Source organism: Aphis gossypii, unplaced genomic scaffold (assembly GCF_020184175.1).
Source record: "Aphis gossypii isolate Hap1 unplaced genomic scaffold, ASM2018417v2 Contig00310, whole genome shotgun sequence".
In the NCBI taxonomy this organism is placed as follows: Eukaryota; Metazoa; Arthropoda; class Insecta; order Hemiptera; family Aphididae; genus Aphis; species Aphis gossypii.
The window spans coordinates 71,972-85,538 of record NW_026083062.1 but is presented as its reverse complement, the minus strand read 5'-3'; the positions used below and the strand labels follow the sequence as shown (position 1 = coordinate 85,538).

Below are 13,567 nucleotides of genomic sequence, written 5' to 3'. Positions count from 1 at the left end.
GTGTCATTACCTTTTATTATTACTAACATTAGCTTAAGATTTTTGAATTGCAGAACATTAAAATAAATATTGTTCTGTACATTGTCACACCACCAAACTCTATGTTGTTGTTAGTAATTATCTCATATTCATTATCCTATACAGTCCACTCTCTCCGTCGCCTCCCCTCTTACAGAGTTTACGAGGAACAATTAATACGAAGACATCAAGCTCGTCGTTTCACGTGTAGCTGCCGCCTGTGCACACACATACACGTATACGCGCCGGCCGGCTTCGTTGTGCAGCCGCTTATCGCACACAGGTATTTGAAATTTTGTATTCTTTCAAATTTATAATTCTCAACTTCTAAATTTTCCTCGTGATTTTCTCGCCTAGATATTACCATATATTTGGTTTTCCCTTCGTTTATTTGTAATCCAATGTCTTTGCTGTTTATTATTAGTTCTTTGGTTCCTGCTTTGACTTCTTGACTGTCTGATCCCAATATGATAATATCATCTACATACGCTAGTACTCCGCATTGTCTTCTGTTCTCTTCCAAGTTTACCCCACCATATTTTTTCTGAGTTTTTCTAACTACCATTTCTAAGACTATATTAAAGAGTATTGGGGATAGGGCATCTCCCTGTCGAAGTCCAGTCTTAACTTCAAATTCATCTGATATATGCTGATTGAATCTAACTTTACCTCTGGTTTTATTCATACATAATTCCATCATTTTCACTATCTAGCTGGTATCCCAAAGGTTATAAGTGTGTCCCATAGTACTTCTCTATTAATTGAATCATAAACCTGTTTAAAGTCAATAAATAGTAGATGTAGATCATTGTTGAATTCATAATGTTTCTCAACTAGTTGATTAACAGTTAAAATATGATCTATGGTGGATTTACCACTCATAAAACCACATTGGTGGTCCCCAATGATATCTTTTATGTAAGGTTTTATTCTGTTTAGTATGAGACCTGACAATACTTTGTACATTGTATTTAGCAACGATATTCCTCGGTAATTTTGGTATCTTGATCTGTCTCCCTTTTTATAAATTGGACATATTATTGCTAGTTGCCATTCTTTTGGTATTTCTTGTTTATGCCATACATCTCTGATTAATTTCCCTACTTCTCTTATTAGTTCCTCACCACCATATTTTATGAGTTCTGAAGCTAAGCCATCTTCACCTGGCGATTTATTATTTTTAAGTGTGTTTATGGTCATTCTAACTTCGTCGTCCGTTGGTTCTACGTCTTCAGGTTCTGCTGTATAGTACTCAATTTGCGTATGGTCTTGGTGCGTTTGTGTGTTGAGTAGTTCCTCGAACACTTTCCCAAACTGTTTTTCAATTTCTTCTCCTTCTGTTACAAGTTCTCCATTTTCTTCTTTCATTATTTCTGTTCTGGGGTTATACCCCGTTTTTAATTCTTTTGTTTGTTTGAAGAAGAGTTTCGGGTTCGTCCTGTTGTCTTCAATCTGTTTTATTCTTTCCTTTTCCCATAATCGTTTTTCCCTTCTTATTATACGTTTAGCTTCTCTAAGCTTCTGGGCAAAATTGTTATTGTTTTCTGTGTTTGGGTTTGTAAGCATCAATGATCTCGCTTTATCCCTTTCTTCAATTGCGCTTTGACACTTATCGTTAAACCATTTATGCTTTTGTACTTTTTTCTTTTTTCCTAGGTGTTCCAAAGCAGTTGTTTTTATTATTCCCTCTAATTTTTTCCAACGGGTTTCAATATTTTCTGCCTCTATTCCGTCCTTTAATTTGTTCTTTAGTTTATTTTTGTATTCTTTTAACATTTCAGAGTTTCTTATGTTATCTATATCAACTTTTTCTTCTATTATTATTCTTTTTCTCCATTTACGAGGTAGTTTAATTTGTATTTTAGCTTTAACTAAGAAGTGATCTGACTGAGCAGACACTCCACGATGGCTCCTGACATCTTCTATAATATTGTTTATCTTCATATCTGTCATGATATGATCAATTTGGTTTTTGGTACTACCTCCGGGTGAGACCCATGTTTCTTTATGGATGGTTTTGTGTGGGAAACACGTGCTACTTATCCTTAGTACTTTAGAGATTGCAAAGTTAATTAGTCGGTTTCCATTTTCATTAGAATGAGTGTGGAGGCTTTCTTTTTCTATTGTTGGTCTATATATTTCTTCTTTTCCTATTTTAGCGTTGAAATCTCCAAAGATAATCTTCGGTTGGCTTTTGGCAATTGATTCGAATATCGTGTTCAGGTCTTCATAAAAAGCTTCTTTCTCGTCTTGTTGCTTGTCTTCTGTAGGTGCATAGCCATTTATCATTATTAAAGTCATATGTTTACATTCAACTTGGATATAACATAGTCTGTCATTATACGGCTCAAATCTTTTTATGTATGGTAAGTATTCATTGCTAACAATAAATCCTACTCCTCGCTCATGTCTTTGTCCACCACTATAAAAGATAGTATGTTTCTTTGATTTTAAATTTCCTTCTCCTGTCCATCTAACTTCTTGAATTGCTGCTATTGCAATTCCATATTGTTCTAAATTAGCTTCTACAACTGTTAGTGCGCCCGCTATGTACAGCGATCGCACATTCCAGGTTCCGAGATTAAACTTATCCAAATAATTTTTTATCCTAGGCTTGGTTTTGTGTTGTTCTGGAACCCATATTTTTTTCCTGTGTGAGGTGGTTAGCCTCACGCCAAACCCCCATTAATGGAGTGCCCAACGGGTTGGGGGATTTCTCCCCTCTCCTTGCTGGAATCGTTCACCTGGAACTTTCCACCAGCAAGGGGCTATTGCGATACTTTAGTACCGGGCGATGGGAGCGCCAATTTCCCTACGCCGCGAATAAAAGTTGATTAAATACTATTATTGAATCGTGTCGTTCAACCCATCTAGTTGAACATAGTTGTACAAGTTTAATTTTATTAATATCAGGAACTAAGAGTTGAATTTAATTTTTTTAAATAATTTGACGTTTTGATGTATTACAAAACGTGTATACTTTTTCTATAACACCAAAACTATTCCTAAAAGGTACTACATCAACAGCATTAGATAAATCCAAATTTAAGCTGTGTGAAACACAATGTACATAGAGTGCAATTGGATATTTTTCTATTACACGCCCTTGGACACCTTTAAATTTTCCACTCATTGCTGCAGCCCCATCGTAACCTTGTCCGCGTAAATAATTCATGTTAATACCACATGAATTCAATGTTGTTAAAAGTACATCTGCTAAATTTTGACCCAAAGTTGATTCTACTGGTAAAAATTTTAAACAATTTTCAACTATTTTAAAATTGTTTACATCGGTTAATTCAATATATCTTATGCACAATGCGAATTGTTCAATAGAAGAAATATCAGACAATTTGTCAGCGAGTATAGTAAAACATTTAGCGTTGTTAATTTTAGTTACACGTTTTGTTAAAATGACTTCATCGCAAGCATCTATTATTTGGTTTTGAATATTCCAACTAATATACGTTGAATTTTTTCCACAAGTCTTTAAATTTTGTTTTAAATTTGTATCTCCTGAATAGTCGCTGCACTCGGGCTCTTGATCTATATTAAACGTTCCATAATCTCGATGTGCCCTAAGTGGTAGACATTGTCGTTCATACAAAATAATTATTTTTATTATCGGTTTAAGTTTTTCATGGTTCTCTAAAGTCTGTCGGTGATGAAATTTGTCAATTTGTTTATCAACCGATAATATTTTTCCTAACATGACATCCATAAAATGGTCAGCTTTTAAATTAGCTTCTTTATGATAATTTAAGCTTCCGTGTTTTTCGAATTTTTTTAAGCCTTTTTTCCAATTATTGTACCCCTTTTTAACAAATGTATGAAGTGATTGGTTTGAACTATAACCAGCTTCGGAATTTGAAAATAATACGCAAACTTTACAAAAAGCACTATCTTCAATTTTTGAATATGTTAACCATTTGTATTTAGTTAACCATAGTATATTAAATTTTCTTTTTTGATTGCCAATTGGTTGATTAGAAAAATTATAATTATTATCTGGGACCCACACATTTTGTAATAGTTGAATTTTTTGTTTGTCGTCGAGTTTTTTATTTACAAAAAAATGATAAATCGAAAGAAGACAAATTTTCATAATTACCTACAATATCAGATGTTGACGGTGACGGTGAAGCAAAATGTTTTTAAGGACTGGGCGGTTCATTGGTAGTTGAACATTTTGGTTTAATACTAATATACTTAAGAAGACTACTGGTACTTGTACCAACTTCTTTCGTTTTTGACTCATTTTAACTCGGGTTTTTTTTTACTCCTACGCACATTCGACACAACTATCACAAAGAAAAAATCGAACAGACTGAAGTATCTAAACGAGATTTTTATGCCACAGACAGTCGAAAACCATAATTATCATTGTTATCGTAGATAACAATCAAAGTCGATCGTACGTAATCGTTATAGTATCTAAAAATAATTTTCAACGAAATAAAAAATCGAAGATTGCCACCATTGAGTATATTGATTGTCATAAAACTTATCGCGTATAGTACTGAACTATCATGTATATATGTTACAGATAAAGTACAAAATACGGTTAACGTACATATTACCCAGGTAATGTGAACACTACCTGTATCTGCTGGATAAAGTAAAAATACTATTTATAAAACGTTTATTTCGTATATTACTCGGGTATTTTACACATTATCTACGACTAAATGGGTAAAGTACTTTGATAAAATGTATACGATGAAATAACAATTGTAGATAATTGTTTTTGATTAAACACGTGGAATAATATTTAGTACAGAGCTAGTTCGTCCTTATATACACGTCGTACATATAGGTTTTTAAAATGACTTCACGCGAAAGATTTTACGAGTGTTTTAATAAAATAGTCAATGAAAAAAATAATAATTCAGTTTATTTAACAGCAGTTAAGTATAATGAAATAGTTTCGGAAATTTTAAATGTGAGATCAAATGGAATAAAAATTAACAAGGCATATAGAATTTTGAAAAGGTATGACCTCATTACTATCGGAGAAGAAGAAAAATTAATATTGCCGTTGTTGGAAGGTAATACAAACATTTTGAACTATATTACTAATGAAAATATCTATGATGTGCTACACGATGTACATGTAAGTATTGGACATGGTGGAAAACACTGCATGAATGCTGAAGTTAAAAAAAAAAGTATAAAAATATAACACAAGAAGCAGTGTCTATTTACTTAAAATTTTGTGAATCATGTCAATCAAAACAAAAATCTAAAAGCAAAGACCTAGTGTCTTGAACCATAGTAGGTGCCAAGTAGATTTGATTGATATGAAGTCGCAGAGGGATGGAGAGTTCTGGTTTATTATGGTATATCAGGATCACCTTACTAAATTCGTTCAATTAAGACCCTTAAAAACAAAGAGAGCATAAGAAGTTGCAAAACATCTCATCAACATATTTTGTATTTTCGGAGCTCCAATGATATTACAATCTGACAATGGCCGTGAGTTTGTAAATAAAATTATAGAAGACTTAAAAGAAATGTGGGACACACTGAAAATCGTTCATGGAAAGCCACGCCACAATCAGTCATAAGGGAGTGTCGAGAGAGCAAACCAAAACATACAAAATATGTTGATAACATGGATGAAAACGAATAACTGTAAATCATGGTCGGAGGGACTTCGATTTGTACAGCTAATAACAAATAGGGCTTATCACGATGGCATTAAAAGATCACCATACATGGCCATGTTTGCCACTAATGTGATAATTGGTTTATCATCATCTTTACTACCAGCTGAAGCAGTGGAAAAATTAACCACTGAACAAGAATTGGAAGAAATATTGCAAAGTGTCGTATCAGATTATGAGCAAAAAGACAATCATAATGATCAAGAGGTAAATTTTTGGCGAGGCTGGGCATTAAAGAATTTAAAGTTAAAATTAAATTAAAACGTTAAGTTAATTAACTCGTTACTTTTTTTAAGATTAATGTGTTACCTTCAAGTTAATTTTATTCAAAAATATATAAATTAAGTTAATTTTCGTTCAAAGAATAGCAATTTTTTTGATAGCTAGTTAATACTTTGATGTACCATTTTAAATTCCCCCAGTAATTTTTTTGGGCGCAAAGAAAAATTATCTAATAAACATTATTATATGTCTGGAATTTTTTATTTTGCAAATTATAAAATTTTAACTTTAAATTAAGTTAAGTTCCTTTTTTTTAGTTAACGTTTAACTTAACGAGTTAACGAAAAAAATTGTGAATAACTCTAAACTTATAAAATCGTTAACTTGCCCAGCCTTGATTTTTGGCAATATATGGTCGCTATACTCAGGTTTAATTACTTTTACTTTTTTTTTTAAACAGGAAAGTACAGTATCTATAAGTTGCTGTGAATCATGTAAATGTACTCTTGATAATAGACAAACATCTATTTGTGGTTTATGTGTTAAAAAAGTAATTATTACAAATCAAGTTTTATTTAGGCAAAATATAATATTATTTATATTATTTATTTTCATTACAAATGTTTCAGAACACTATAGAAAATGAGAGAAGCAATTCAAAATTATCGCTGGAATAACAAGCAAATAAAATTAAGTTCGGAACAAATTCCCACCATGCAATGTTGGCGACACAGTTCGAGTCAAACTACCAGAAGTAGATAGAAGTAAAGGTGATCCACAAAATATACTCTTTGCAGTTGTGTCTATTAGCGATGATCAATACTACGAACTAGGTAATAAAAATGGTACTCTTCATCAACTTTATTCCAGAAATCAATTTACAGTAGGTATGTTCTGAACTATTAAAAGATATTTTGGAAGTTTTAGCCACAAAAAAATCTTTACGAAAAATCGCTAACGTGCAATCTTTTTTCGGTGGCCAAGGTTTTAAAAAATGTCTATGTAAAACTAAATGCCTAACAAATAAATGTAAATGCAAATCCGGGGGAATACTTTGTAATTTTAAATGTCATCCAAACTCAAAGTGTTCTAATAAATAATTGTATTTCATTTTTAAACTTTAATTAAATAGTAAAATTTTTCAAATATATTATAATTAAGAGTTCAATAGTAATTACAATAAATATTTTTTTTTTTTTTTTTGGATTAGTATAATTTAATTTTTCCACTAGAAATACTACTAGTATAATAGAACCATTTTCACCATTTAAGTGTTTTTAAGTAACATTTTGTTACTTCATCCACAGCACACCGGATAATGTATAAATTGGTTGGATAATACATATTTAAAGTGGAAAATATATACATTACACTGTCCATATGGATAAGTTTCACATTACCCGGGTAATATGTACATTAGCTGTTTTTGGACCTTACCCGTAACATATATATGTGTATCTAACATAATAATAACATTTTAAAATAAAACATTATCATTCATCATTTTTATACTATATTTTCTATACAAATGTGTAATTTAATGAAAAAAATTAAGCCTCAAATAGAGGGAAATTTTATAATAACTCACGAGATGGATCGGGCGTCAGCTCCTTGGGTCCGTATTGCTGTGGATGGCAGTGCTTCGGCTTAAGTGTGTCTACGTTTAGTTAATTAAATGATAGGCACAGTATACGATAAATGTCCCGTTCAACTGCGTGCTGTCCCCGTTTTGAAGTGAATCTCAAGAGGGCACCACAGTTCGTCGTGACTAAAATATTATTCGGGTAGCTGTATGACCGTTTTGTATATCACCGCATGAAGGCCGTTAAATACCTTCCGGTTAATACTTGACCAGCTACGGGAAAGAAGGGTCAAGCAGAGAGAGAGTGAGTTGTCCGACGGTCTTATATGTCGTTTGTGGGTCCATAGACATTGGTATTTTGACATGTAAATTTTGGTGTTTTAAATAGTTGCTGATGATTTTTTAGCTTCCTGATTATTTTTTTATTTTTCTTAAGATTTTTTACTTGTAATATGTATTTGGTGTTTTTGTTTAAAATAAATTGTGGCCTATGAAAAAAATAAAGAAGAGTATAACAAAACTGGTTCGCAACGACGGCGGTGGGATACTCGCCATCTAGGTTGCGTTAGAGTTATGCATGGTCGACCGTCAGCGAGTTTTTGTTTGTGAATCGCGCCAATGTAAGACACAAGAGTGCGACACTTGTGCAGTGTGCGATTTTGTTTCGTTACAGAGTATGTGAGAAATTATCTCATGAAATTTAAGAAGTAATCCAAATGCTTAACGAGCATTTTAGATATTTTTGCGGGCTGTTAGCCTATTGCAGACATGAGTTGACAAAAATACTCATTTATGGTTTCAAAAATTATTATGCAGGGATATAGTTATGTGCGGCATCGTTGGTAGCAAACCGATGGCAGTGGCAGTACCTTGGGTGAGTGGCGTGGCGGATGGCGGTGTTTGAACCGTCGATTTTACTCTACTAAAGTATCGAACATAATTTCGTTTGAACGTTGTTTTTAAATAATATTTTATACAATTTGTGTAAGTGATTTTCCTTTTTTAAATGAATTAAATGGCTAGTATAAAGACATTTAAAAGTATACATGACAAGGAAATGTTATTTGTAAATAATTATGAATACATGTTTGATAAGAAAAGACTGAAAATACGTGATTAAAATATTATATATTATTGGAAATCTACGAAACGATGTGGAGCAACATTTTGGACAATATTTGAGCACGATTAACATAAATAAGACAATTGTTTTATTGTCAAGTGCCAATATCAAAGTTGAATCCAAAGTGTTATTTAGAATGAAAGTTACAACTTAATAATGAATAATGCTTTTATTACGTATAAGTTAAGTACATGGAACTAATATAATAAGTGACTGAGTGTTGTGAAAGTGTTCAGGTGTTGATAGTTATGGTACATCTGCCGTTGCTGGTCTTTGGGCTCCCTTATATATTATGATGCGTCTCTTGTTTTCATCGACTCATAGCCTTCTGGATGGAATCAGGTGTCCTTGTATTTGTTGTTGCAAATGTGGACCCGGATTTTATAATGTGCAATAATACTATAATTATTATAATAAAAAGATGCGTTTTCGAAGACTAGGTGATCTTACTTGTAAATGCATTATTATTGCAATATAACTATTGGTGCGCTTACTATCCCGACACATGTCATGGTCATACTAACTTAGCCTTGATATCTTGTAGATATCTCGTAGCCTTTATCATTATTATTAATTGTCATTCTAACGCACCAGATACAGTAAAAAATCATTGCAAAATTCTAAAAAATAAAATATACTTGAGAGAATTAAATTTTTGGCTCGCTGATGGACCATTCAAGACTTGTCCTGAAATTTTTAAACAGATATTTACAATACACGGATCAATTTCACGAGGTATTAATAACAACATTTATATGCCATTGGTATACGTACTGATAACCAACCAAACTGAAGATGACAATAAAACAGTGCAAAACGAGTTAAATAATTTTGCGATTGAAAATAATATTAATTTCAAAAGTAATAAGAAACTTGAAATAATAACGGATTTTGAAAAAGTTTCAATCAACACGATCAATGATGTCTTTCCATTTGTAACCCATTCTGCTTGTTTTATCACTTGTCAAAATATCTGGCGCCATATTCAAAAAAAGAGCCATCTTCAAAGTAATTGGAAGACCCAAAATTTAATTTGATTTCTCGGCATTTACCTGCTCTTTCTTTTCTTGCAGTAAATAAAGTACGTATTAAAAATAATTACATAACAATTACTTTTTTTTAATTATACTACTATCTAATATTTCAAAGGCGTGTAATATTAATAAAATTATTCGTAAGAACTTACAACTTGATAAATTTATAAAGCTTTCTTGTATTATAGTTGAGTGTAGCAATGTTTTAACTCGCCTCATAGCAGAAAATAATCTTTCACAGGTTGCACTACTTATTGGCAAAGTAAATGCGACACCAAAAAGCTTGTATAAATTTGGAAAAGTAGCCTCACTTATAATAGCTGCCATTTTCTCTGGATCAGCTAATACCTAATTTTATTTTGATAAGTGGTTTGAAAAGCATTTTTCACAGTTATTTCTGCCATCAATGTTTCAGTATCAATTTGAAACAGATCCTATAATATAGTAGTAAAAGAACATAGATTAAAGCACATTATCATAACCTATATTCATTGTAATTGAAAGATGATGTATTCTTACTTTATAACGGTGCAACGTGCTCTGATACTTATATTAAATATAGTATATAAATTACTACATACCAAAACATTAGGGGCATTACAAACATCCCTATAATTACGCTAGGGGTGAGCAGGTGAACAGCCAAGCAAGTGGTGATCGAGTATAATAAATTGGGACCTAAAACGAAAGGTAAAACTAATCAAAAGTATCATCACACGTATGCTTTCTACACGCTAAAAATATAATGACTGTATGATTGCTGCCGGAGGCATGTAATGGATACATCACCACCCGGTAGAATATACTAGGTACGTAATTACTAACCCGGTAAAATATTATAGACGTATAATCGACGCACGGCGTCGAGTAGATAACGCAAAGCGTGGGATGAAGTGGATATAACGGGCCATCAGGGACCTGAAGGTACCGCGGGAGTCCCTGGATGATATATAAGGGGACTCAGAATAGACACATTTCAGACGTGATTTACCACAGTTAGAGCGAGCACCTTCACGTCACTTAGTTCAATATTTATGTCTCCTGGACTTTTCAATTACTAAATCAAGCACAGCAAAATATTTGATTCGTCATAATGTTTTATTTGTTACTTGAGTGTTTTCTTGTTCAGCACTAGTTGAAGAAATTAAATAAAAATTTGAAAAACAAGTATTTTCAACTCTTTTTCTTTTCGATCCAAGACCTAGAAATTAGAATAAATATAATATATTACTAATTATAACATTGAAATTTATACTATGGGGAAGTAATATAATTTAAAAAAACACAAATTAGTAATTACCAATTGTAGTGTAACGTGGTCGGGGATGACCCGTTAAATATATGATATTCAGGGAAGAAGTTGGTTTCTTATGAATATAAGTTAACCGTAGCTTGGGAGCAAATGGTACTCAGGATACAAATAAATGTGGATTGATCCAAATACTTATAAATATATCAAGTTTATTCTTACCTAACTAAAACGTTTACAAGCTGTTGGATTGGCTTCGAGTTCGTGTGCGCTGGTGTTAACGCGGGGAACTGGCTGTCTCTTACATATATTCTTATTTAGCTGTAGCTTTACAATAGTTAAATATGAGACAGAACAGGAGGGGCATAATGTACATTCATCATAATATATTTTACATGTTTTGGTCTACGATACACATACATATACTTATATATATATGCACGTATACTATATAATATATAATATTTGTAAGTATATAATATGTACCTATACGGTTGTATAGTATTATTATGTTTATAAATAAATATGTAACAATCGTTACAGTAGGTTTCTCAATTGAAATTTGATGCTTTTTGGCTAATTCTTTAATTTGATTCCAATTAATCAAAAATTTGCCATCATTTCGATAAGCTTTTAGACTATTGATTACAGAATAAATAATTTGAGCTGCTTGTCAAAATGTATCAGTTTTTTCTTGTAAACGATTACTTAGAATATTTACAAGTAAAATTGCATACAAAATAAATAGATTAACTACAAATCTTGGTTCCTGAAGTAATGATAAAATACCTAAAAATAATAAATTTAATATTTTATTGAAATTATTTATTATTTTCAATTTAAAATAACTAAATTTAACCTTTAGCTTGGGCCACAATTCTGTCATTATTATCTCCAATTTCTTCAGTATGAATTTCAATTAAAACAAGACAATTTTCCTTAACTATTTTACAATTATGATAACGACAAGACTAACGTGTACCTATCACTTATTTGAATTATACTTTTGTTCTTAATTTTAAGTTTCTTTCTAATTTCTAAAAAATTTATAGTTGGTAGTAGGCATATAAAAATGTATGTATTAATTATAAATACTGTGAAATTGCAAACATAACTGAAATGTATTTATATATCATATTTACATTAACTGATTTGCACATGTCTTTTACAACTAAATTCGTCCTGTGTGCTATACAATTAGTGTAAATTGCAAATGGATACTTCTCTTGAATTTTTTTTTGAACACCATCATGTACCCCAACATTACACTTGCTCCATCGTATGATTGAGCAATTATAGGTATAGAAACATTATGTAAGTTATGTTTTTCGAAAAAACAAACAGTAATTGCTGATGTCAACGATTGTGCATTTTGATTTTCAGAAACATTGATGAAGCCCAAAAAATGTTCAAAGACTTGAAAATGATTGGTGTATCAAACGCACAATGCGTTTAAATTCTTCTTTAAAACTTCTAAAAAGATATATTTTATTAAATTATAAAAAATATAAGCCAATATCATTAGGTATGGTTTATTATCTGGCTTCACCACACATTAAAGAGAAAAAACCGCATTTTTTTATATCAGTGCTTATAATATAAATTACATCATCTGCACAAAGTTGAACAATTGGATTTTGAATTGCACAACTTGTATAATTAATAGGTGATTCATATTTTTTGTAAAAGTCTTTTTTGGGTTTAGCAATTAATTTACGTGTTTCTAAAACATTATCTAAAAATTACAAAATATAATTACCTACCCATATTTTACCAATTTTATAATAATTAAATTTCGTAAAATAATAATAGTAATACGTATGTTTTTTTAAATGTTTTACATTTTTATTTTATGTATACCTTGATTAGTAGACAATTTTTTTTCATCATGACCACGGAAAGATAGACCTTGTCTAGATAAATATAAGACAATATCTATTAATATTTTAAAATATTCACGATTTATAGAAATTTGTTCTCGGTTTGCAGTTTCTAAGCTAGTATGAACAGAACATGACTTTTTTGTCTGCTTAAAAGCAGACCATTTTGGAAAACATACCAAATGGTAATTGGAAGATCCATGAAGTTGTAATTTTGATTTTGATTCTTTCCCTTTAGAACCACTAAGCTATAAATAAAAATAATTAATGTCTATATTTACTATTAATATAATAATAATAATAATAATAAGATGCATATTTTAATTTATTTCATATAATCATATGATAGAATGCATAAAACCATATGTAATAATTTATATATTTTAAAATTAATACACTTGTTAAAAATAATTAATATTTATTTTTTCCTAATTGTTGAATTCTATTTTGACAAATGTATTTTCTGAATTCCCATTACCAAATATACGGCACACATTACAATAAATTGCATTACTTTCAATACTTTACTCAAACCAGTCAAACCATGGCAAGTGATCATACCACGAAGCACTAAAACTTCTGTTTAGAATTCCTTGTGTAGTTTTTGGATACACCTGACGAGGACCTGGCGTAGGTTGATTGTAGATCGTCCTCGCAGGTGTATGGTCGGCGTCTGTTGAGCTGTAACCGTTGTCGATAATGTACTGGTGACGGAGATGATGATCGGTCGATCTCCGTTGTCGGACGAGGGCTGGCGTATCCAACGTGGTACGATTGTCGGTCGTCGTTCAAA

The 13,567-nt window shown here is 31.3% G+C and overlaps 1 protein-coding gene across 1 annotated transcript; it reads right to left on the bottom strand.

The window, feature by feature from the left end:
- Positions 1 to 723: 723 nt before the first annotated feature.
- Positions 724 to 3,730, bottom strand: LOC126553705 (uncharacterized). The gene is made up of 2 exons (XM_050208834.1): positions 3,486 to 3,730; positions 724 to 2,668 (listed from the first exon to the last, which is right to left on the bottom strand). Exons 1-2 carry the CDS (start codon positions 3,728 to 3,730, stop codon positions 724 to 726), a joined length of 2,190 nt encoding a protein of 729 aa, XP_050064791.1.
- Between the last annotated feature and the right edge of the window lie 9,837 nt (positions 3,731 to 13,567).